General features: G+C 37.4%; 2 protein-coding genes across 4 annotated transcripts in view; one reads left to right on the top strand and one right to left on the bottom strand.

Annotated features, from left to right (window-relative positions):
• Positions 1 to 1,808: 1,808 nt before the first annotated feature.
• On the bottom strand, positions 1,809 to 11,650 carry LOC141005639 (leukemia inhibitory factor receptor). The gene is made up of 15 exons (XM_073477559.1): positions 11,618 to 11,650; positions 10,054 to 10,110; positions 9,816 to 9,933; positions 8,755 to 8,906; positions 8,520 to 8,662; positions 7,403 to 7,538; positions 7,121 to 7,209; positions 6,824 to 7,031; positions 5,364 to 5,549; positions 5,036 to 5,167; positions 4,399 to 4,557; positions 4,035 to 4,178; positions 3,836 to 3,917; positions 3,036 to 3,117; positions 1,809 to 2,937 (listed from the first exon to the last, which is right to left on the bottom strand). Exons 1-15 carry the CDS (start codon positions 11,646 to 11,648, stop codon positions 2,476 to 2,478), a joined length of 2,181 nt encoding a protein of 726 aa, XP_073333660.1. The 5' UTR covers positions 11,649 to 11,650; the 3' UTR covers positions 1,809 to 2,475.
• A 10,849-nt stretch (positions 11,651 to 22,499) lies between these two features.
• The window catches only part of mast4 (microtubule associated serine/threonine kinase family member 4), a 109,006-nt gene continuing 107,764 nt past the window's right edge, over positions 22,500 to 23,741 (top strand). For all 3 annotated transcript variants that reach the window (XM_073478400.1, XM_073478402.1, XM_073478401.1), the window contains exon 1: positions 22,500 to 23,029. In XM_073478400.1, coding sequence (XP_073334501.1) covers positions 22,799 to 23,029 — 231 coding nt within the window. In that variant the 5' untranslated portion in view covers positions 22,500 to 22,798. The remainder of the gene's footprint in view (positions 23,030 to 23,741) is intronic.

The following is a 23,741-nucleotide window of genomic DNA, read 5'->3' on the forward strand; positions in this document are numbered from 1 at the left end:
TATTGTTGTAATGCTGTGAGATAAAACTATAAACTTTTATAGATACAATACAGGCTTATACTGTAAAGGAAAAAAACAAAAACATAATGACGGTCGTGTGCAAAATGTCTGTCGGCTCATATTGCTCAAGAGAAGCGAAGCAAACACAGCTCACAGGTCAACAAACTGCTTGCAAGCACAGAAGGGTCAAAAAGTGCCTAGACTAAGATTGTACAGAATATTCTAATAAAATATGGAGACTTATTGACAGATGCAACCTGAATTTATTGTTAATTAATGATGTTTAATAGCTTAAACTAATGAGATGTTATATTAAAGTATTGTCAGTTGTCTTTAGTGATTAATAGCAGAGTAGAATGAACATTGATGGGACTTTTGTGGATTTGTTTATTTTTAATATTTTGTTTTCCTGTCTTATTTTTGATGTTGCAGTTTGCAGTATTGTGATTGTGTCAAAAATGTATGTTCATTTTTGTGCAAACTGGCCCCAGGTTGAGTTTTTATAAAAAGCTTGTAACATTTTAAAAGGTTTACTTTCGAAAAGAGGACTTAAAGACTTTATGACTGTCTTTGCCAAATTCCACTGAAATGGCTTTAACAAACCTAATTTGATTGTATTTTGTTTTGTTTTTGTTTTTTCTTTTGCTGCTTTTTTACATACACAAGGCTTCAGTATGAAGTGAACTCGTGATACAGTTTAGTAAAAAGTATTTCCAACACAACTGACAGTATGAAGAATTTTATTTTTTATACCCACTATGTCTGGAATATACTGTAGTAAAGATTCACGGTTTGATCGGGGGGGATTGGGCACTTGATGTAAAGGTTTGGTGACACTGTTTTTGAAGAGCTTGGGTGTACGTCCTCAGTTTGAATCTAACGATACATCTGATCTATTGCCAGGAACACTCAATAAAGAGACATTTCATTCAGGTATTTTTGTTTTATTGCCCTTGTTATACCACCAAGTATGAGTACTAGTGACTCTCAGTCAGCCTCTGTTTTCTGACTTTGGGAGTTAAAGGATAAGTTCACCAAAACGTGACAATTCAGTCATTATCTACTCTACTAAATAGCTCAAGTAGCTAGGGACCTGTTTTAAAATGTAAAAAAATAACTGGAAAAAAAACATAAAATGACTCCATACAGCTTAATATCCAAATTTGATTTGACAAGATGTTTTTTACACTCTTTTCTAAAGCCAAAATCTTCACTGTAGCTGCTAAGCTAAAAGCATTAGCACGAACCACGTCTGAAGTGGGTGCAAGAGCTTGAATGCGTGTTGTGGGTGAAAATAACATCTTTTGGGTTATTTGAAGACTTTGATTACACCGAACGGCCTGTAAGGAGCCATTTTATGATTTTATTTTCAGTTTTTCATGAGGACATGTCGTGGTAGCTGCACGGCAATCACAATTATCGTCTATTTTACCGAACTGGGACTTTGTTGAAGACAACTTAAAACTAGTGATTGAGTCCTTAAAAACATTACGAAACTGTTTACTGAGGTAATAAAACAGGTGAGAAGTAGGGACATTTTCTCCTAAGTTTCTATTTGAAACCAGTGGAGTTGCCCCCTGCTGGCCAGTAGAAAGAATGTAGGTTTAAGGCACCTGCATCCATATTTCCTACAGTCAATGCTACAGACATTCGTGTCCCTCATGATCCCCTGAGTTTGCATCTAGCGCCACCCTGAGGTCAATATATACTTTGGTTTATGAAGGAATATCTGTAAAATGAATTATTTTCCTGTCGGTGCCTCGCCTGTGCTTTAATTTTTATTGCAAGCATGTTAGCACGCTGGCGTTAGCATCGAGCAAAAGCATTACTGTGCTCAAGCATGACTGTAGACTCTTGTTAATATGATAATAATTGTGAGTATGATCAATAACACAAAATGACTGAGATCTGTTGATTCAGTGGCCAGTTATGATCTGTAAATGGGCACTTTCAGTTGTGTTTTCATGAGGTATTCAGATGTACAGGTAGAAAATAAATACTGTGAGTTCTGGACTGTCTATCAAGTAATGTACAATTACAGTATGGAATGAGCAGAGATGATGTTCATGGTGATGGGAGATTGTTCAAGTAGTGCATATATATACAGAGGTATAGTAGAGAGGTAGGAAGAGAGACAAACCGTCTGAGAAACTTGCGGTACGTCCGAGGTGCGTCCAACTTTCTGGGCTTTCCAGTTTAAATTCTGACCTTGCACCGTTGAACTGGACTTCTGTCTTTAGAGATATACTGTATTTTTTACCTTGTTTACGCAATGGTAATTTTGGCAGCTGACATAAACATAGAGCTAAATACTGTACTAGTAATGCTCTTGATTATTTAAGACACGCTGTTGAACCTCTGGCCCCTGAGGACTGCCATCGAGAACTTATTTGAGTCAAACATTCATGGAAGATAGTTGTTCTGATGTGTGTGTTCCTGGCTCTTCATGCTCTGCGGGCCTGTTCCAAACTGTTTTCATAAAATCGTGGACACCTCCTCGCTGTCCAAGATCGGACTGGTGCTAAATTGCCTCACATAGTCCAAACTTGATTTCACTGCGGTCAAGTCCACCTCCTCTGGATTGCTTTCTTGAGTATCTGGCGTACTCACTGGCTGAGGCGCCCCCTGCTGAAACATTTCCATCGTTGTGTATCCCGTTGGAAAGGCCTGAGTTGAGGTCTGGAGGTTTGTCCGTTGGATGTCTGCGCATGATTCTGTAGTATCGTCAGGGAGGATGTCGTCAGACGGATCCTCGCTGTCTCTTTGGAACCACTCACAAGTCATGTCTTCAGAGTCTTCCTCATCCTCTGAGGGATGGAGAAGCGGTAGTATTGATGTTAACGCGCTAGCAGGGATCACATCTTCTTTCTCAACGATCTGAAGACTGTTTGTATCCCATTCTTCCACCTTCAGGGTGTTGAGGGACTCTAGTAGTTCCTGAGAAGTAAAGACAGTAAAGGTTTGCAGTCTATTGTGTTGGAGGTTTTGTTTGTTTAATGCTGGTGGGTTTTTTGAAGGTAAAAACAGACACTCACCAGTTCACAGGCTCCTTCTATTTTCTGCATTGCATTGCTGTTTCCAGGGTTGGGTATGCTTGGCCACAAAATGACTTTTGCTCTGGATCAAGTAGAGTAGATAAAGGAAAGTTTACCCAAAAGTTAAAATCCAACTTATTATCTACTACCCTCTCGCCAATGGAAAGTCAGGTGAAATCTCGTAGTCCACAAAACATTTCTGGAGCCTCACAGTAAAACAGCGTTGTAGCGTAACTGGGAACTTGTTTTAAAAACGTTAAAAAAAACAACCCCCCAAAACTATAAAATGACTCTATACAGCTCCTCCAGCATAATACAAGTCTCCAGAAGCCCTTTCAAATTGATTTGAAAAGACATTGTTTATACACTTTGTTGGCTGAAATCTTCACTGTAGCTGCTAAGCTAAAAGCGTTAGCACGCACCCTGTCTGAAGTGGGTGCAAGAGTTCAACTGATGTCTTTTCAAACCAATTTTCAGGCTTCCGGGGAGACTTGGATGACGCCGCACAAGCTGTATGAGAGATTTTATCTTTTAAAACAAGTCCCCAATCGCTTCAGTTGTTCAGGAGAATTCTGTAACACTGTTTTGCTGCAAAGCTCCAGAAATGTTTTGTGTACTATGAAACTTTTTTCGACTTTCCATCGGCATAGGGGTGAGGAGATAATGACTGAATTTTTACTTTTGGGTGGGCTGTTCCTTTAAGAGGGCAATAGAGTAAAGTACACATAAAGTAGATCGATATTCATCCATGTTAAAATTAGTGACAGCTTGTTCAACATACATGTAAGACACTGCTGTACCTTTTTATTATCGGTGGTCCGACTCCGCATATCAGCACAATGGCCAAGACTGTAAAGACTGTGATGAAAACGAGATGAGAATCTGCAATCAAAAGAAAAATACACAAAAGGTATGGATGTTTCTTTGGAATTAATTCAAAAATAAGTATCGGAGTTCAATTTTCTGAATGATTAATGGTTAAAAGTTGTTGGGTTCAACCTTGAGAGGTTGTTTTGAAGAGGCTTTCTTTGCTTCGTACTCCTGCTCCTGCCTGGGTGAAGCCTGCTATCCGGACTTCGTATGCTGTGCCACTTTTGAGATCCGACAATTCGTAGCTGTTTAACGCTGGATCCACTGTAATATCTGCAATCAGAGAGTGACAGGTTTCTAAAGGATCATTTACACTTGGCAAAACAGTTGTTAGCCATGCTTGCAGCGTGGCTCGAGTGATGGCAACTATAATCGGTTGGTCCAGACTAAAATATCTCAACAACTTTTGGCCATAAATGATTGTATTGTATATGCATAATGAATTATTTGTATTTATGGATAAAATAATTAGTTAAAGTTGGATTATGCTTACTTCTCGCTGTTGTTGCCCCCAAATTTTGAAACTCAGTGTAGTGGATTATGTAACCCAATAGAAAACCTTGGATGTCTTCCTCTGGGATGGATGACCACTGCAGCAGCACAGAGTTCAGCGTCACATTGTGGTTGCTGATGTTTGGGGCACTGACAGGAGCTGTGGAAACACAATATCATGAAGTCAGACTGTTCTGTTATGGAGATGATAAGAAGAAACCAGCAGTATTGATCCATTAGATATTTTCCTTAAGAACTTATAGATTAATTGCCATGGAATTTTGTACAGACATTCATAGTCCTCAGAAGGAAAACCCTAATGAATTTGTTGAAGTCTTGACTTCCTCTAGAACCACCGGCAGGTCAAAATGATCATTTACACACTGAAATATCTCAAAATCTACAAGATCAATTACCACAATATTTTAGTACAGGCATTCATGGTCCCAAGAGGATAAACCCCAATTACTTTGGTGATCTCCTGACTTTTCTTTTTGAGACACTAGCAGGTCAAAGTTTATTTCTGTTTTCTTCACAATGAGCATTGCCACCTAGCAGAGCAGCTAGCATTGTAACAGATAGCAGCATTATACAGTTAAACAAAGACCTATTGAAAAGGTTACAGGCCTGTAACTTACATCCTTCAATGAAATAGAACTGTGTGCTGCCATAGGTGCTTTCGCTGTTGTTGATGTGCTTCATGTTGCAGGTGTCCTTGTTTGGTCTGGTGTGCAGAGTGATACTGTATCTCGCATAAGGCTCCAGAGGCTCTGGGTATTTAAAAAAATAACCACGTGGATTATTATTGAAGCAGGAAACTAAATGTAATTTGTCACTAAATCAACTCGTATTATGTTTACATACTGCTAATTTGTGTCAGAAAATATGTTTCGTAAACAACATGTAACACCTAATCTGTGAATAGAATTTCTAGAGGACAACCAACATTTGTGAATATTTACGCACCTGGTAGAGGAGATAAGGTCCTATAGTTTTTTTCATTCTGAAAAAAGGGCATGTACACTGCTTTATGTCCCATCTTCATCCACTCTGCGGAGTAGCAGATATACTTTCTGATGAGATTGTCTTTCCAGTAGATTGTAAAAGATGTGTTGCTGTGGACTGTCACGTTCAGCTTCCCAGCTCCCACACCTGTGAGGACAAATTTAGAATACGTTTTGAAAATCTAATCTTGTCATTCTGTGGGCTCAATATGAAGAGTTCATTACCAAAAAAAGATAAAACAACACCAGATGGATTGATATTGCCTAGTTTAGTGAGACTGTGGTGGGTGGACCTTTGACCCGCTGTGGGCATCCGGGGACATAATCACCCAGAAATATTTTAAAAAAAAAACATTTTTAAAATGATTCTGGGAGCAAAAGCAAGAAGGTGTAGGTACAAAGAACGTTGTGCTAAAGTGAACAATTGAATCATAAACACATTTGTTTTATAGATATGAATAGCAATGACATGACAACCCGCAACTTAGAGTGCGGTGGCCTGCTACAGTCTAGGTAATTAATAGGAGAGATTGTATAGGAGATATCTGTTTTTGCAAATAAACCCTTCATACGGACAAATTTATAATCAAATGTGGCCAGTTTTTAAAAACAAAAAAAAGTTAAATGACAAGTGATGTTTGATGTCATTGACAGGGAAACACAACAGGTGAAAACATTGTTTTTTCAGGCATTGGTCATTTTTTTGATTTTGCGCTCATGTGTCTTTCATAAAATTGCTTATTTTAGACTTATGGAACGAAAATGTCCAAAATACACATTTAGGTTTTATTTTAGATCAAATTTCTGTCCAGGTCTTTATCTAGTTTAACACTGTTTTAGTTATTTTATTAGATAACTACTCATTAGTATATTTAAACATAAAATATGAGAAAACTATTTTTTTTTTTTAAATTTATGTCTGTTGACAGTATTTTCTGATTTTTGGAGTGATATAAAAGAAATATCCAAAATTCCCTCTGTGAAAACCTTTGACTCAAGATTTTTGAACCTATAGATTCAGCCTATAGCTTTATCAAGTGCAAATTAGCAGATATGTATTATAAATCATGATAATAAACTTTGTTTATATAACACCTTTAAAAACAGAGTTTCACAAACAAGTGCTTTGACAATCAAGCAAAAGCAGGAAACTCAAAATTATATAACAGAACAAACACTCAACAGTCGAACCAAGCCGAGTTATAAGTGAGTTAAAACAAGAAGGCGGAACAGAAAATGGAAAAACACAAAAAATCAATATGAGTCATTACAAATAAAAGACATAAAAGTGATAAAGCAAAATATCAGAAAACTTGTAATACAAAAAATAATTGTCTTAATGTAAGTAATCATGGTTGTGGTGATCTACAGTATTTTTCACCTGTGTTGTCTCCTGTGAGCAGTTTTCTAGTGAGAACTCACCGGGCTTGTCTTCTCTCTGTGGTATGATGTGGTTCACGCCTGGAGAGGTGCTGGCGTTGTTGATGGCGCTGATGTTGACATGATAAGCTGAATAGGAGAGAATCAGTTTGATCTCAGGCTGTGTGGTGTTGATCCGCTCATGCAGGGCCTCTCCTGATACTTTCCCAACGGTCACGCAGTACCCATCATGCAGCTCTTTGGCAGAAAACTAACAAACAGACACATTTTAGTATCATAACAACGTCAGGGAAGATATACTACACATAATATTTGAGGAAGTACATTTTAAACATTTACCCTCCAGGTTAAAGTGATTTGCCGGCGGCCTTCTCTCCCTGCGTCGTCAGTATCTTCAAGGTTGACAATGACAGGCTGCGTCGTCAGTTCTGAAAGGAGACATTTATTTATAGGGAAATAAGAAACAGCATTTCAGCTCCACCTTTAAAACACTTTGTTTTTACAACATTTTGTTTTTAATTACACAACTACTGTGATTATTTATCTCATCACAATTAACACAATGAATAGAAGATTAACGCTGAAGTTATTTTAAACCAAAAGAGAGGAAAGCAAGCTGACCTGGTGGGACGGTGTAGGTGTCACTCCATAAACACTGTGAGCATCTATCTGTAGTGACGCACTTTATCTGTACAGTGTAGACCAGCGAGGTGTTTAGATTCTCCACTGTACATTTCTCTCTGTTTTGGGATCGTGACTGTGAACAACATAGAAGTGAGTGAATCTCAGGAGTTATCCAAAACATTCATTCATATTTTTTTTGCATGCAATAGATAATTAAAGGGCAACTCCACCAATTTTACACATTAAAGTGTGTTTACGGGTCTCGGGGAGTGCTACTGCATGTGTGTAAAAAGTAGTTTGAAGCCTTTTGTGGCTCCAGAGGAAGCTGCATGTAATCTGATAAATTGCCTCCAGTGATGTCACTCAGTGGCTAAGTTGCATTGTGGGAAAACTCCTGTAACACTGTTGGACTAATAGACAGTTTAAAAACAAATGGTCAAAATCGATAGAGCACAACCAGAGTTATCACCGTCTCTATCTTTCTTATCTTTTCAATCTTTCTATATTTTTATTCCTTTCACTGCTCTTAGTCTATGTATCTGTTTTTTATTCCTCTCATGTGATGTCTTTTTCTTACTGTCCTTTACTGCTTCTCTTTGTTTATTTTTTATCTATTTATTATCCTTTACTTTTTTTACTGCTCTTAATCTTTTTATCTGTTCTTAATTTCTCTGATGTGATGTTGTCTTCTTATCGTCCTTTATTGATTTTATTCTTTTATCTCTTTATTTGCATTGCTTTTTTTTCTTTTTTGCCTGTTTTATCGCTTTTATTCCTTTTATTTGTCATGACTCATTGACTTTTCATGTTTTTCCATTTTCTAGTCTGAAATATTGTCATCCTGAGCATCCTGCTTTTGCTTGTTTGTCAAAGCACTTTGTAAACTCTGTTTTTATATTATTATATAAGTATATTTTACTGCAATACTTGGGTACATTTACTCAAGCAGAATTTCAAAAGCAGGATTTTTACTGTGAGTATTTCTTCCATCACTAAAATTATTTCACATGAAGTGAATGAAAAGGGAGACTGCTATCGATCTAAATTCCCTAATATTTAAGCCTTCAATTTCAGTAATCATGCTCATGTAATATTAAAATCAGTTAATACTGACCTCGCTCCACATTAGGCTGTCCAGTGCTTTATATCTAATATCGTAATAGTCAATGTACTTGTCCACCTTTGGCCAGCTCACATTCACAGCTAGTCTTCCAGAGTGGCGGCTGAAGGACACAGTGTATGGAGGACCACATCGCCCTGAAATATAACAACAATTATTCAGATCTGTCAGAGATTCATCAATGAAGAAACTTGCTGATAAAAAAAAATATATATATTTGTGGACTTACACAACATCTTTGGTGAACCTCGGAAAATTGCTTTTGTGCAATTTGCTGACTTGCTGTCTTCATAAACCTCCGCAGTCATGTTGTATCTTGCAAATAAGACGACCTCCTTCGAGACACTGGTGATGTTGGTGTGAGCTTTGCAAAGTTTTTTGCTTGTGGAAGGAGAAATGATTTTCAGAATTACACATTTATCATCAAGAAATCATTACAAGTGTCCTTTTTTTTAGGATGTTCAGGGGAGACTACAGAAGCCCTGAGGGGCAAGTGAGAATATTCTTTTCTGGTGCTCCGTTTTCTAAGTTTTTTTCTTTTTAGAAAAGATTTTCTTTTAAATATCTTGAATGTTGAAAAGGTCAAAGTCTGCACCAACAGAAGCTCCTCTCTCCCACAGAAAACACTGCTCCTGAAACGCCCCGTCAGTAGCCCCGCCTTTATCTCCGTGACTTCTTGACATCACACTACGTCACCGTGTCACACATTTGCATAATTTATACCTAGCAGTTAGTTTGGCATGTAAGAATTGATCTAGCACAGCTGCCCTGTTGTTGTTAGTGGTGCTAGGTCAGGTGTGTGTGAGCTGACCAATCAGAGCAGACTGATTGCTGTACTGGACAGTTTGTGAAAACTGATGTGTTTTATGAGCATTAAAGCATGTAAACCTATTCTAGTAGTAACCCAAAATAAAATCATGAACCTGAAAATGAGCATAATATGTCATCTTTAAAGGCTCTTTTATCCCTAAAAACATGGCAGAAATTGTTCTATGACAGATTTTCTGATTTATGGAGTGATTAAAAGAGATATCCAAAATTCCCTCTGTGAAAACCTTTGACTGTAATATATCAACAAAATGAAACAAGAATTTAGATCCTGGATTTATCCAATGTTCAGACAGCTAGGTGATGCTTAATTTGCATATTTAAACACCTGTAATACAAAAAATAATTGCCTTAATGTCAGTCATATTTGGGGAAGTTTCATGGTAACATCCATTACTACATTTTTTTTACCCTTTTCACCCTTAAACAACATGTATGAATGTAAAATTCAGTTCTACTTACTGTTGTTGTATGATGAGCGTGTATGTCTTTTGTGATGCGCGGTTTCCAGGTTTCCACTCACAGGTTTTCGTACCTGGTGTTTTATGTTTACCAAAACAATCTAAATCATGGACTCCATCTGAAACAGAGGCAGTCCACAGTCACAATTTCAGTGAGAAAAATAAAAATAAATTTGTCTGTTAAGTGATTTTACAGCTGATGATTCACTTCAGATGACTCAAATGCTTTTTTTCATTACCTGGTTGAACCCCACAGTGCTGATATTTGAGTGAAACGCTCGTTGAATTGCAATTCACTGGAACAAAATATGAATAAGTGGTGTGAAACTAGATTACGATCATCTTGTGGAAAAACACACCTCTAAATTTTATCTTATGAAAGGAAATGACTTTAATGATATTTGTAACTGATTGAACAATATCTCAAATGTTATTAATAGAGGAAAACTATTTATTAGACACAATATAAAGAAATCAGCAAGAATGCAAAAAAGCACCCAAAAGTCATATTTGAGTAAAAGTAAAAAATATTGTGTTAAAACATTACTTTAGAAAAGTCTTAAAGTATCTGATATTAAATTTACTTAAATGTCAAAAGGTATTTTTGTGGCAATACATGTATTTAAGCATCTAAAGTACAATAGTATATTTACATGTAAGTATATACAAAATACTATGGGTCGGCTGATTTGGAGGCAAATATTGTACTTTTTTCTCCTCTATATTTGATAACTTTAGTTACTTGTTAATTTGCAGATTACATTCCTGTGTCAGAGCCAAAGTAGAACATTTAAAATTTAATTTAAATTAATTTATTTTATGACAATCTGATTTTAAAAACAAACCCTAAACCCTCTAATAATCAGAAAAATGCTGAATATCGGATCCAATAACATGTTGACCCATAGGATAAATACATACATGTAAATATATGTATTATTTATTTGTACTTGTGCTTTTGAATCTTAGGTAAATTTATTGCCAGAAAATTAATTTTGATACATAAGTACGGTTAATATCACATACTAATATCTCAACACGATATGTTTACTTTTACTCAAGTATGACTTTTCAATACTAACTATTAGTTATTTATTTGTTAACAAACAAAGAAATGTTATATAAATCATTTATTAGGCAATTGTTATGGTAAAGTTACAACTGATGTCTCGCTTTATAATTGCTTTGCAACAGTTCACGTCAGTAAAATAACTATTAACTAAAGTTCAATTAACTATAAATCAACCTTTTATCAATGATGGTTATTATAAAGTGATACCAAAGTACAGTAGTTGCAGAAAATGACAATATTGTAAGTAGTGTAAGTACCTCAAAACTGCTCTAAAAGGAAAAGCTCACCCAAAAATGAAAATTCAGTCATTATCCACTCACCCTCATGCTGATGGAGATGATGGAAATTTCGCCATCCACAAAACATTTCTGGAGCTTCACAGCAAAACAGGGTTGAGGCATTCTCCTGAACAACTGAAGTAGGTGACTTTTTCTTTTTGTTTTTTCTTTTTTTGTTAGTCCCCATCTGTTGTTTCTGAGAATGCAGCAACGTGATTCCCTCCAAAGCTCCAGAAATGTTTTGCGAACTACAAAACTTCACCCGACTTTCTACCCCTGTTCGGTCGTGTAGAAAATGACTGTTTCAGATAATGACTTTTGGTTGACCTTTTCCTTTAAGTACAGTACTTGAGTAATTGTGGTTACATTGCATCAGTGGAAATCACTAATATGTGAGCAGCAATATGATGATTAATATGATGAGATGTTGTGACAAAAAGTGAGTCAGCCCACCGGAAGATGCTCGGACATGAGAGGAGAACATGTTGTGGGAAACGAGGATCAGACCTACGATATGAACAATAGCAGAAGGCAACTTTGGTTGAAATCAGCCATGAAATACAAGTTGTTTGACTGATTTATAATAGAGCAATACAAACCCTAACCTCTCAGTGGATTTACTTCATTACAAAGAAGAAAACACATGGCCATGATTCACTTTTCTCCTCCAAATATCTTAAAATTATTCTTGAACAGTAACAGAAAATCAAGACAACAAAAGCAAATATCAAAGATCACTTACCAAGGAGGAAAACATGCGAGGAACATTTTGAGTCTGAAAAATCAAACGGAAATCCACAGCCAACCATGTCGCCCGGGGCTGAATGAAAGACTGAAACCAAGAAAAGAGATAAAGTGAGTTTGAGGCGATCTCACACCCACATTCTGCTGCCATTCACCCCGGGTGGCTGACAACTGAGAGCTCTTTGAACTGAATGATGAGAAGGAAATATTTTTGGGGAGTTATAGCTCAGTGAGGAGGGGCGGGGACATGTTTGTGTCACAGCTCAGAGGATTCATAGACTGACAGTAACATAATGATATACTGTAGGTCCCCTGGAGTTTGCAGAAAAACTGTCACCTTCTTTGTAACTTCTTCTTTCCTCAAATAGATCTGCTCAACATCAAATGAGAAAAAAACACTGTGATGTGTAGGAGGTGCGTCACAAACCAACCAGACATGACTGTGAAGCAACTGTGCATGTATGAATTTCTCTTTTTCTCTGAGCACTTTACTGAAAACAAACTCTCAGGGCTCACTGTGACTCAAAGCATGCAGACAAATAACTTTTGGTTCCCTGATTTCAGTAAACTCTTTTACTTTCAAAGAACTGGAAGTCATTTTCATGCGAAAGTCTCAAAATTGCGCTAAACTGTCACACACGTTTTGCAAATGGTTCATTTTGAGTCAGAGGAGGACTGATGTGAGTGTTTTAAGAGAAAATACCTGCTGCCACCAGTTTCTGTGACTGAATGGTTTTAGGAAACGGTAGTAGAATGTAAATATAGTGAGAGCGCACGCTGTCGAGTTTTTCCTCACTCACAGTTCTGTTAACTTAATAATCTGATTCACTGCGGCCACAAAAATACTGAAGTAAAACCTGCAACACATGGACGATCAGTAGCTTTTGCTCTGCTAATTGCTTTTGTGTGATTCTATTTGTTTCAAGACATTCGGCTTTACTCTCCTTTATCTGTTTTAGTTTTAAGCTTTGTGTTTTATTTGGCTCCGTTTTTATTGTAAAGCACTGTTAACTGGGTTTGAATTTGATTTGAGTGTTTTGTACCTAATATTTGACTCCATTTTTCATCATATTATGTCAAAAAAGAAGGAGTAAAGTGCAAATGTTAAAGAGGCTTTTTGTTTTGCTTTGTTCCGATGGATTTATGCTCTTATCAGATTTATTTAAAACAGATCATGTCTCAAGTAGCTCATACATTTTATTTTATTGTTTTAACTTAAAGATCCCCAAAAAATATTTGGCTTTTAATGATAATCTGTGTCTGATTTTGGTTCAATGTCCTTTGTTAAAATCAATTCTTAAAATGACATCCAATTCTTCTCGCTCACTGAAAAATATCTGAAAAATGTTTTCAATCTCAAAGTGGAGCAGCGGCCAGCTAAATACAGGTTTTAGTGGAGGGTAAATTTAAATTAGTTATATGCTTCTGAATGAATTAAGATTTCTATGTAACAATCATCACATATAGGTAATGTGCACAGTATGTGCCAACTGTGTGAGGCTGTTCTTGAGTCACGTAGTCACTGAGTTAATCACAGTGAGAAATTAATCAACGGTGAACTTGACCACTGAAACATCCCAAAATAGTCAGTTTACTTCCTGTATGTTGGCTGCCACTGATGCTGGTTCTTTATTCTACCCATACTATTTTCTTTCCTGTGTTACCTTTGTTCTCATGTTTAGGCCTGTGTTTTAAATTTTGTCTTTCAATGTAAAGTACATTGACTTTACTGTACGTGAAGTCATAAAACGTGCAATATCGATAAAACTGCTGTTACTTCTTCAGATGTCCAGGATGCAACTTTACGTGTGATGTGAAAACGTCAAACCTCCACTGCACTGAGACACTTCACTTTTTGTGTAAGAACCATAATTGTCTGATAATTGCATATCTGACACAATTGTTTGCAATTGTTCTGGAATTGTTTTGTTCTATTCTAAAAACTACTGACGTAAACAAATATTTTTTTATATTCCTTCATTTTATTTTTAAATGTTCAATTTTGTAGGCCTTTACCAGACACAGAAACAACAGACTAGAACATAAACTAAAAAACCTGCCGGACATATTTACAATATTGCTTAGATGTAAACAAATCTTTGACCGCATTCGAAAACATTTATAACTCGCACTGAAAGTAAAAAGAAAAAGTATACGATTTGGAGTGCACCAAAGGTTACATCTTTTGTCCACAGGGGGCGACAGAACAAACAAAAAAAGGTCTTTGTAGCAGCTTTAATGTCTTAAAATTTACCAGCTTAAAAATGGCAAATTAAATCAACTTGTTCTTCTTTTCTCTAAGGATAAAAAAACCTCAGCTATAAATATCTTATACATATTGTCGTTGTCTGGTTAGTTCCTCTATTTAGGGGTGATCGTAAGTTCCCTGTTTTACATTAAACTCCACATCATGATCTTGAATTCAAGAGATGTTTCTTCTAGGAAACCGACTTCCCACAATCACTGTTTTTATAATTCATATGCCTCGCTTAACTCAGCTCTTCAAGAGCTGCAGTATAGCAGGAGGATAAAATTAGGCTGCACCTGTGCAGGTGGGGTTCAAGGACACAAACCACAGCAACCGCAACATGTATGCAGAAGTGCATTTATGTGTTGACATACATGAGTTTTAAGATGGCGAAACAGAGAAACATGTGCTTTTTGCTGCATGTTCCTCCCTCTGTGAAACAGGAAGTTCAGTTCTCACCTCACTGACTTCAGTTAGCAGGAGGCCTGCAGAACATCATTAATGCTGTTTATCATGATCTTGATCTTAACACTTCACCTGAGCACTTAACCAGCTGTGGAGGAAAGTTCATCTTTGTAAGCCCGCTGCTCATGGTTGAGCTCGGTTGAAATAAGGTCAACTGTAGAAGAAAAGTTTTTTTGCTGACGACAAATCTCCTTCATGCATGTTTTGAAGGAGGTGTTCACAGTGTAGAGATTAAGGGAACTGATGCTGCCAAAGGGACAACATGTTTTTTAATTAAAAGCAGCCATTATAATCAGCAAAGGGCATTTCAAGGGAAATTAATTTCCACTAAATGCGTAAATGCCTGCCTACTCATGTTTTCAGTACGTGTATTTCCCCCACCTTTACTTTTATCATCCCAGAGATCAGCGAGGTGCTGTAACACACTTGAGGGCTCGGAGACTTGAAAGATCATGTGGGTTCCTCTCATGTTGTTTTGCTTTGATCAGGATCACTTTAGTGTCATCCTAGTTTTGAGTGCCCGACCAGAGAACCGGGGTTTAGTAATCATTTCTACAAACTGGCATTCATCATTTCTTCTGTACTTACTGTAACATAGTGATGTATTATTCTGCTTTGGAAATACATCATAATGCATCTGCAACATAAAATTCTACATTTTATAACCCTGATAAAGTTCAAAGGAAGCTATCTTTAGAGTAATTAAGTGTAATTTTGCAATAAATTATGTTTATTTCTCCAGTTTTCAGAGCACATAAACAATAAAGTCATGACATACACCACTTTTATACACTGGGTTTTTGTTGAATACTTTCTTGGTTTTTGGTTTTGAAGGACAAAATGAAGACTGCATAAATGATCACAAATAAAATGTATTTGCACTCTTTGATGAAAATGTTATCTCAAGTGACTTCCTGATAGTTTATACTGCGTCAAAGTGGCATCAATGTTTGCAACCAATTCTCTTTAAAGAGATGTAATCAGGATTGACGTATAACATGGTACTGATAATTAAAATAGCAGATATTGCAAAGAGTCCCCTTTCATCAGAAATGCTTGCTAAGGAAGTTTCTGGAAAACCACAGATAAGTTCAAACTGTTTTCGTGTCTTTATGTCTCAACTTTCCGTATGTTGAGATTGAATTTTCTGTTTCTCTCTTGTGACAGTGCTGTGGTTATGCTCGGGTTAGATTTAACCACTTGGTTTGGCTTACAATACCTGTTTTGCCATGCTCATGGATGGAGATGGTCTGACAGTAGCCAGTTTTGATTGCCAGAAGAAACGCTGGAAATGTCCATTACTCCTTATATTACACCTGGTTTTGTCGCCACAAAAACGGATGGAAATGTCTCCAACTGTCCTTAGAAATATCAAGTGGTGTGTTTCAAACTCCGCCCATTTGGCAGCCTTGTTGGCTTGTAATAACACCCCACCACCCGTCCTTCCTTCTTCTGCAACATGTGGTTAATAAGCATAAAATGTGAACTCCATATGCAACCACATATGCACATGACAACCTTGGATGCTACTGAGGTTTGCAGAAACGTTAACTGCTAACAATCCGAATGAAGTGGTTCAAGAACAACAACCATTTTATTTTTTTAAGTCATCATCAGGCTTCCATACAAAAAACCAGGGTACTTGTTGGTGTTAATATGAACAGCTGAGGTACATGTTTTGTTTTCATGGCAACAACCAGATCACATTATGAGGAGAGCATGAGGTCAGCTGCTGCCTGTAACCTCTTCTCATCAACATCAGTAAACAGTACCCTCCTGTGGAGAGAGTGTGTGTAAGACTAAGCTGCAGGAAACATGATGCTGCATGTTAATGCACAAAGATCATTTCTATCTCTGTATATTTCAAGTTAAGCATTCAAAGACGTGTATAACTTTTGGTAAGAAGCATTTTCATGAATGAATGAATCTTAAAGCAACACAGCCATACTAACAACAACAGATCATATCTGAAAGTGTTGTTCTTTCATGTGTGTTTTCTTGGAAACTGCTTTGTGACTAATAGTTTCAGTCGAGAAGGAATGTTTAGGTTATTAGGAAGGGAGATGATACGTAAAACTGAAAAATAATGGTGTAAAATGAAAATCTGTTACGGGATATTTCAAGTTTGATGTCAAGAAACGTTTGGTTTTGAATTTAGGATTTATTTTGAAATCCTAGCAGGCCTGTGATGATGCACAGAGCTCAATGCTAATGTCACAGCAGGCATAATGTTTACCATGTTCACTGGGGCTTGGTTGGAAGAAGTTAGACATTTAAAGTTTTGACCTGATGATGGCGCCAGATGAAAAGTCTGAGGATCATCACAGTTATGAAGTCTGGGTTTAAGGCATTTTTGCCTTTCCTAGTATCTCCTGTGTTTGGTCTTTTTGTGTCATGTGTGATAAGAATACACATGTTTGATTTGCCATTTCAAAAGGACGTCTTTTGTACCCAAGAGAGAGAAAGGCAGGGGTGACCCTCGGGCATCACACTGGCCAGATGACATTTGCACAAAGCAAAGTCACCGTTACCACTGCAATATTTTACTCTGTAAAACATCGACCGCGAGTGGAGCAGACTGATCTGTGCACTGTGAGGAGGTGTTGCTTCCGTATTTAACATTTTTAAAGAGTGATGAGCTGTCAAACCTATCAAGCAGGTGTTACAGATTTCAATAGAAATGTGTCATTTAACTACCAGGGAGCCTCCAATTTATTCCAGAATATTCAAGTGGATAAATGAGGTCAAAATGAACTTAAAAACGTGACTCAAAGATCAACGACAGCTCAGTGAGATGTTTAATTTTACCATGTGCAGGGAGGGTTTGTGTTGGTGTTTCAGTGAAAAAGAAAACACTTGTCAGTCATTCAGTTATTATAAGTAATTATAAGTAATTATGTTGTCCGCTCGAAGCAAATACCTACTGAGCCTTGCCAGACAGCAATAAAATAAAATTTCTAACATGCGGATGTTTAGCAAGCATCATTTTTTACCGTGTTCACCATCTTGGTTTATCGTTTAACATTCACTAACTGGCATTAAACAGAAAACAGCTGAAGCTGATGGGAATGCCATTAGTTTTGCAGGTATTCAGTCATAAACAGAAGTATTGGACAAATAAGAATTACGACAAATTAAAATCAGACTCCGATGAGGTCAAAAAAGTTGGGATGCTGTAGTTTTTCTCACTTTGTGAATTGCAGGCATCAACATGTTTGTGTATAATTACAAAAAACATAGTATTCAGTTGAATAGAGATCAAAAATAGATTTAATACAGCGTCCTTTATAATGCCACAATTTCAGCTACCATCGTTAAATCTCAGTCTGCTCCAATAGTCTCATTTGTGTGTTCAGAAACAGAAAGCCTTGATGCAGAGGTTGTCAGGGACAATATGACATGCGGTGATTCTGACAGCAGTGTTGACTATTGGGAATGGTGAGCAATGTCAACACTTTCTTAGCTGTTGACACGTCAGCGAGTCAACACTAGATGAAGAGCTGGCTGCTTATAATGGCTCAACACTCAGTAGTCTGTTAACTCTGTGGAGCTCAGTGTACCATGACTTAATGTGGCAGATAAGGATTGTAAAGAGGAAGCTTTTTGAGGTTGACTGCATGTGGAGATCAGATCATTTTTAATGTTAATAAGCATCGTATAAAGACTTATAAGGGCCTTATCACCTATTAACTAATGCTTAATACTGGGACACTAACAGAAAACATTACCCAACAACCTCCGCTAGTGACGTACTTTAGGGCCAGACATGTGACTCAAGTCATTTGGGCCAAGCCTCAAACAAGTCCTAAGTCATGTTGTCTTGGCCAAGTCAAGTCAAGTCAAGTTAAGTCACAGGCGAGTCAAGTAAGTTCAGGCAGGTTAACTCCCAAGTAAACATTAACAATGTTGAACATTTCTTACATTTTAAAACATAAAATCAACACAGACAGACATTTGAGTCATCATGTCTCAAGCCAAGCCAAGAGTCTTTAACTCCCAAGTAATCTCAAGTCATTTATTTTCTGTCAAATCAAGTTGCAAGTTATCAAAACAGCGACTCGAGTCCACATCTCTGGGTAGGGCAACCTGTGTGAAGTCAGTGTCGAACTCACTGTTGCTCATAAAGCTTTCCCTCATGGGAATTATGCCCTTGCATGTAAACACAAATCTATCAGCTGAATGAAATGATTCATGTGGTGAGAAGTCTTGAGCAAATATTGGCAACCAAAAAGATGAACTCATTATACATGGGTGTGGTACTGTACCAGTGAGTGTGTGTGGAGCCCTGGGATCCTCCATGACGAAAACTCAAACTGCAAATTTGTTTCCAATTTAGTTTAATGAAGATGATTGAAGGGATGAAAAGCTACGACCAATATTATTCTCTTGCTAATTCCTCCTGCATGTTGCATTTGACTGTGTTTACGACCTCAGAGACAACAAATCAATCCACCATAAATAATGATCTATGCAGCGAAGCACTCCCTCTTGGTTATGTTCTCTCTGATCCTCTTTCTTCATAAGCCATGACTAAATGTTCAGCTATCTATGTTTACCATCAGGACTCTGCAGACTGAGCGCATGTTTGATATAACAGGAAAATTCCCATCATGAAAGTAATATCCTTTTGTGATTTACAGTCCTTGCAGACATTTGTGAAAGAGGGCCCTCTAGTGGTCCCTCTGTATGCTGAGCTCCTGATCTGCCGCTACATGTGGGACGATAATACTATGGTACAGCTGGTATGCAGTATGCACAGGGATGGAGTGGCTTAGCTGGGAAGTACAACCAAGTGAAGACAAATACTTACTTAGAAGATAAAACTGTGTAATCTGTGTAACCAGCAATCACTATTCTAGGAAATGTTGCAGTTTTCTTGGGCAGAGGGATGAGAGACATTTCTGAGAAACAAAGCCATAGATAGTGAATATATGTGAATAAAGAGATGTTGTTCATGAAGACAAACAACACAAACATCTCACATTACAACAATGAAAGAAGGCTGATATATCTTTGCCTATCAGACATTTTATTTGTTGTTTCAGCACCAGCGGACAGTTTTCTGCCTCACATTCATGCAATTCTACACATTCACTCCAGGAAGTTACCCGTGAGACCTGTGCTTCGTCCATGGAGCTGTATCTTGGGAGCTGTCAGGGCTTGACTGACTCGCTCACTGGCACCTCAGTCGCTTAGAAAGAAAAGACTTAAATTTTCTGCCAGTTTGAGGAATTTTTAGAAGAGTAAATGATCATAAAAGCTATCTCTTTATACCTATTTTCAAGGTCATTGGAAGCTTCTAAATGAGTAAAATCTAAGTATTTTTTGTAAGAAAAAGTTGAATAAAAAGGCTCATTTTACAATTTGTTCGACTCCGGATCTTGATACTTAAAGTATCAAAGAATATCAAAGTTAAAGTATTCATAATGCAGGATGGACTCTTACAGAGTGTTAAATTACTGAGCTCACAAAGTTTAGGACTTTGAATTTGGGCATAAATTATTATCCTGTGCCACAAATAGTTTATCAGTGTCAAAAAATTTTTAAGCAGTTTATGAAATTGTGCCTCTTTTTCTAAATCCAAACAATGACGGAAGCCAGAAATGGCATATGTACTTGCTAAATCTTTTGTTGAACATATACTCATATACATATATGTATAATGTATATTTCATATACATTTAATTATATACACATATATGTTAAATATATAGAAGGACTAATTGAGTAAAATGGACGAATAAGAATAGTAAGTGAGTCAGATAAATGTAGTGGATTGAAAAGTACAATATTTGCCTCTGAGATGTAGTGGAGTAGAAGTATAAAGTTGCATAAAATAGAAATACCCAGGTAGAGTACAACAGTATTTGAGTAAATTTACTTTGTTACATTCCATCACTGGTAGATAAAGCTCTCAGCTACATGCATTGGAGAAAAAATGTACAATATTTTCCTCTGAAAATGTAGAAGTATAAATTTGCAGAAAATTGAAATAGTCAAGTAAATTATAACAGTACTTGAGTAAACGTACTTAATTACACCCCATCGCTAGTAACTAAAGCTGCCAGATAAATGCAGTAGAGTAAAAAGTACAATATTTGCTCTGAGATGTATTGTTGGAGTAGAACTATAAAGCTGCATAAAATGGAAATACTCAAGTAAAGTACAACAGTACTTGAGTAAATGTACATAGTTACATTTCATCACTGGTAACTTTAGCTGTCAGATAAAAGCAGAGGAGTAAAAAGTACAATATTTGCCTCTGAGATGTAGTGGAGTAGGAGTGTAAAGTTGCATAAAGTGGAAACACTCAAGTAAAGTACACCAGTACTTGAGTTTATGTACTTAGTTACACCCTATCACTGGTAACTTTAGCTGTCAGATAGAAGCAGAGGAGTAAAAAGTACAATATTTGCCTCTGAGATGTAGTGAAATAGAAGTATAAAGTTGCATAAAATGGAAATACACAGTACTTGAGTAAATGTACCTAGTTACATTTCATCACTGGTAACTTTAGCTGTCAGATAGAAGCAGAGGAGTAAAAAGTCTCATATTTGCCTCGGAGATGTAGTGGAGTAGAACTATAAAGTTGCATAAAATAGAAATACTCAAGTAAGGTACAACAGTACTTGAGTTTATGTACTTAGTTACACCCTATCACTGGTAACTTTAGCTGTCAGATAGAAGCAGAGGAGTAAAAAGTACAATATTTGCCTCTGAGATGTAGTGGAGTAGGAGTATAAAGTTGCATAAAATGGAAACACTCAAGTAAAGTACACCACTACTTGAGTTTATGTACTTAGTTACACCCCATCACTGGTAACTTTAGCTGTCAGATAGAAGCAGAGGAGTAAAAAGTACAATATTTGCCTCTGAGATGTAGTGGAATAGAAGTATAAAGTTGCATAAAATGGAAATACACAGTACTTGAGTAAATGTACCTAGTTACATTTCATCACTGGTAACTTTAGCTGTCAGATAGAAGCAGAGGAGTAAAAAGTCTCATATTTGCCTCGGAGATGTAGTGGAGTGGAACTATAAAGTTGCATAAAATAGAAATACTCAAGTAAAGTGCAACAGCACTTGAGTAAATGTACCTAGTTACATTTCATCACTGGTAACTTTAGCTGTCAGATAGAAGCAGAGGAGTAAAAAGTACAATATTTGCCTCTGTGATGTAGTGGACTAGAAGTATGAAGTTGCATAAAATGGAAATACTCAAGTAAAGTGCAACAGCACTTGAGTAAATGTACCTAGTTACATTTCATCACTGGTAACTTTAGCTGTCAGATAGAAGCAGAGGAGTAAAAAGTACAATATTTGCCTCTGAGATGTAGTGGACTAGAAGTATAAAGTTGCATAAAATGGAAATACACAGTACTTGAGTAAATGTACCTAGTTACATTTCATCACTGGTAACTTTAGCTGTCAGATAGAAGCAGAGGAGTAAAAAGTCTCATATTTGCCTCTGAGATGTAGTGGAGTAGGAGTATAAAGTTGCACAGAATGGAAATACTCAAGTAAGGTACACCACTACTTGAGTAGATGTACTTAGTTACATTCCACCTCATGTGCAGTGCATATGAACGTCCCCTCGAGGCCTCACACACCTGGATGGGGCTCAGTAATGGCCGCCCCCCTCCCCCCCTCCCCCCCCCCTCCCCCCCCCCCCCCCCCGACATGACCTCAACATGTAAACCTGATTAAAACTGCCTCTGTTTGGTTTGGCACGAGCAGCGATCCGATTGGCCCTCCCCGACACGTTGTGGGCGGGGCTTATTTTGGGTCCGCTCGCGGCTCCAGTCGCTCGTTATGAAGTCAGTGGCAGCAGCAGCAGCAGCAGCAGCAGGATGGACTCACGCTGCGTGAGAGGTACTGAGCGACTAAACCCAAACACAGGCAACTTTTAACAGAAGAGGACACCTTCAACTAACGAGCACCTCGATACTGAAGAGTTTCGGTGAATATTTCCAACATCACGCAGACTTTTTTGAGCCAGCGTCGTGACTTTGTTTGTAGCTACTCGGTCGTATCCTTTTACGGGCTAGCGGCTGATAACGGACATGAACTCGCTGGACAGGTGCGTTGACAGGTTAATTAATAGCTTCGTGTTGTTTTGACGTCTGACTTGCTGAGAAATATTATATTAAACGCTAAAAAACAAAACAAAAAAAACAATGGAGGACAGCAGTTACTTGGACAGTCGGTCGTCTTCGTCGTCAGGTTCGCGCACCTTGTCCGAAGGAGAAGAAGAAGAAGAAGAAGAAGTGACCTCCGTGCTGAGAATCAGAGTTTCCGCCGATGGAGATGATGGTCACAACTCTGACTTTGAGAGCATCAACGAGGAGGACGAGGATAGAAACACACCAGGAGGGGGTGAAAGTGAAGACGAAGACGAAGATGAAAAGGTAAACACACACAACTCGCTGACAACAAACAAACAAACAAACAAACAAACAGGCTCTGCTGGTTAAAAACAGTGCAGAATTAGTCCTTACAGTAATCCCCTCTGATACCAGCAGTCAGCCAAACACATCTGAAGACAGTATGCTCATTAACTTTCCTCTTGCTGTCATAATATTTGCAAACAAACACCTGCATGAGCTCATGTTTAGTTGGGTGCACTTCATCATTGTTTGACTTCATCCACTCCCTTTACAGCTCACACTCATCATGCAGTCTCTCAGAGCTGCACTGCTTTCTGTTTTCAGTCCTAAGTCATTCAGTCAAAGTCTAGTGGGTGTTGGTTTTATGATCTAACGATTATTTTCATTATCGGCTGATCTGCAGGTTATATTTGAGATTATTTGTTTAGTCAAGTGTCAAAAAATTGTAGAATTTTCTTCTTCTTTTGTCCAACCAACAGTCAAAAACCCAAAGACTCTTCATTTACTGTCATAAATGACAAAGAAATGCAGAAAATGTTTGACACTTTTGCCTGAAAAATGGCTTAATCGATTGTCAAACTACTTGCCAATTAATTTTCCATTAATCGACTCAAAGTTGCAGCTCTGTTTTATGTATGACTCTTTCATTGAAATCACAGAACTGAGCATTTGATTCTCTGAAAAATATTTACATGGAAATCCTTGAGAAAACCCACAAGTTTTTTTTTACATC

Source organism: Pagrus major, chromosome 12 (genome assembly GCF_040436345.1).
Source record: "Pagrus major chromosome 12, Pma_NU_1.0".
NCBI lineage: Eukaryota > Metazoa > Chordata > Actinopteri > Spariformes > Sparidae > Pagrus > Pagrus major.

Bases quoted from the DNA above. Each gene is read 5' to 3' on its own strand.
- LOC141005639 (XM_073477559.1), bottom strand. From the start codon at position 11,648: ATGTTCTCCTCTCATGTCCGAGCATCTTCCG. The intron at 10,111-11,617 runs GTGGGCTGACTC...ATTTTGTTCCAG, and splicing joins TCATGTCCGAGCATCTTCCG to TGAATTGCAATTCAACGAGC. The intron at 5,550-6,823 runs GTGAGTTCTCAC...TTGTCCTCACAG, and splicing joins ACAGAGAGAAGACAAGCCCG to GTGTGGGAGCTGGGAAGCTG.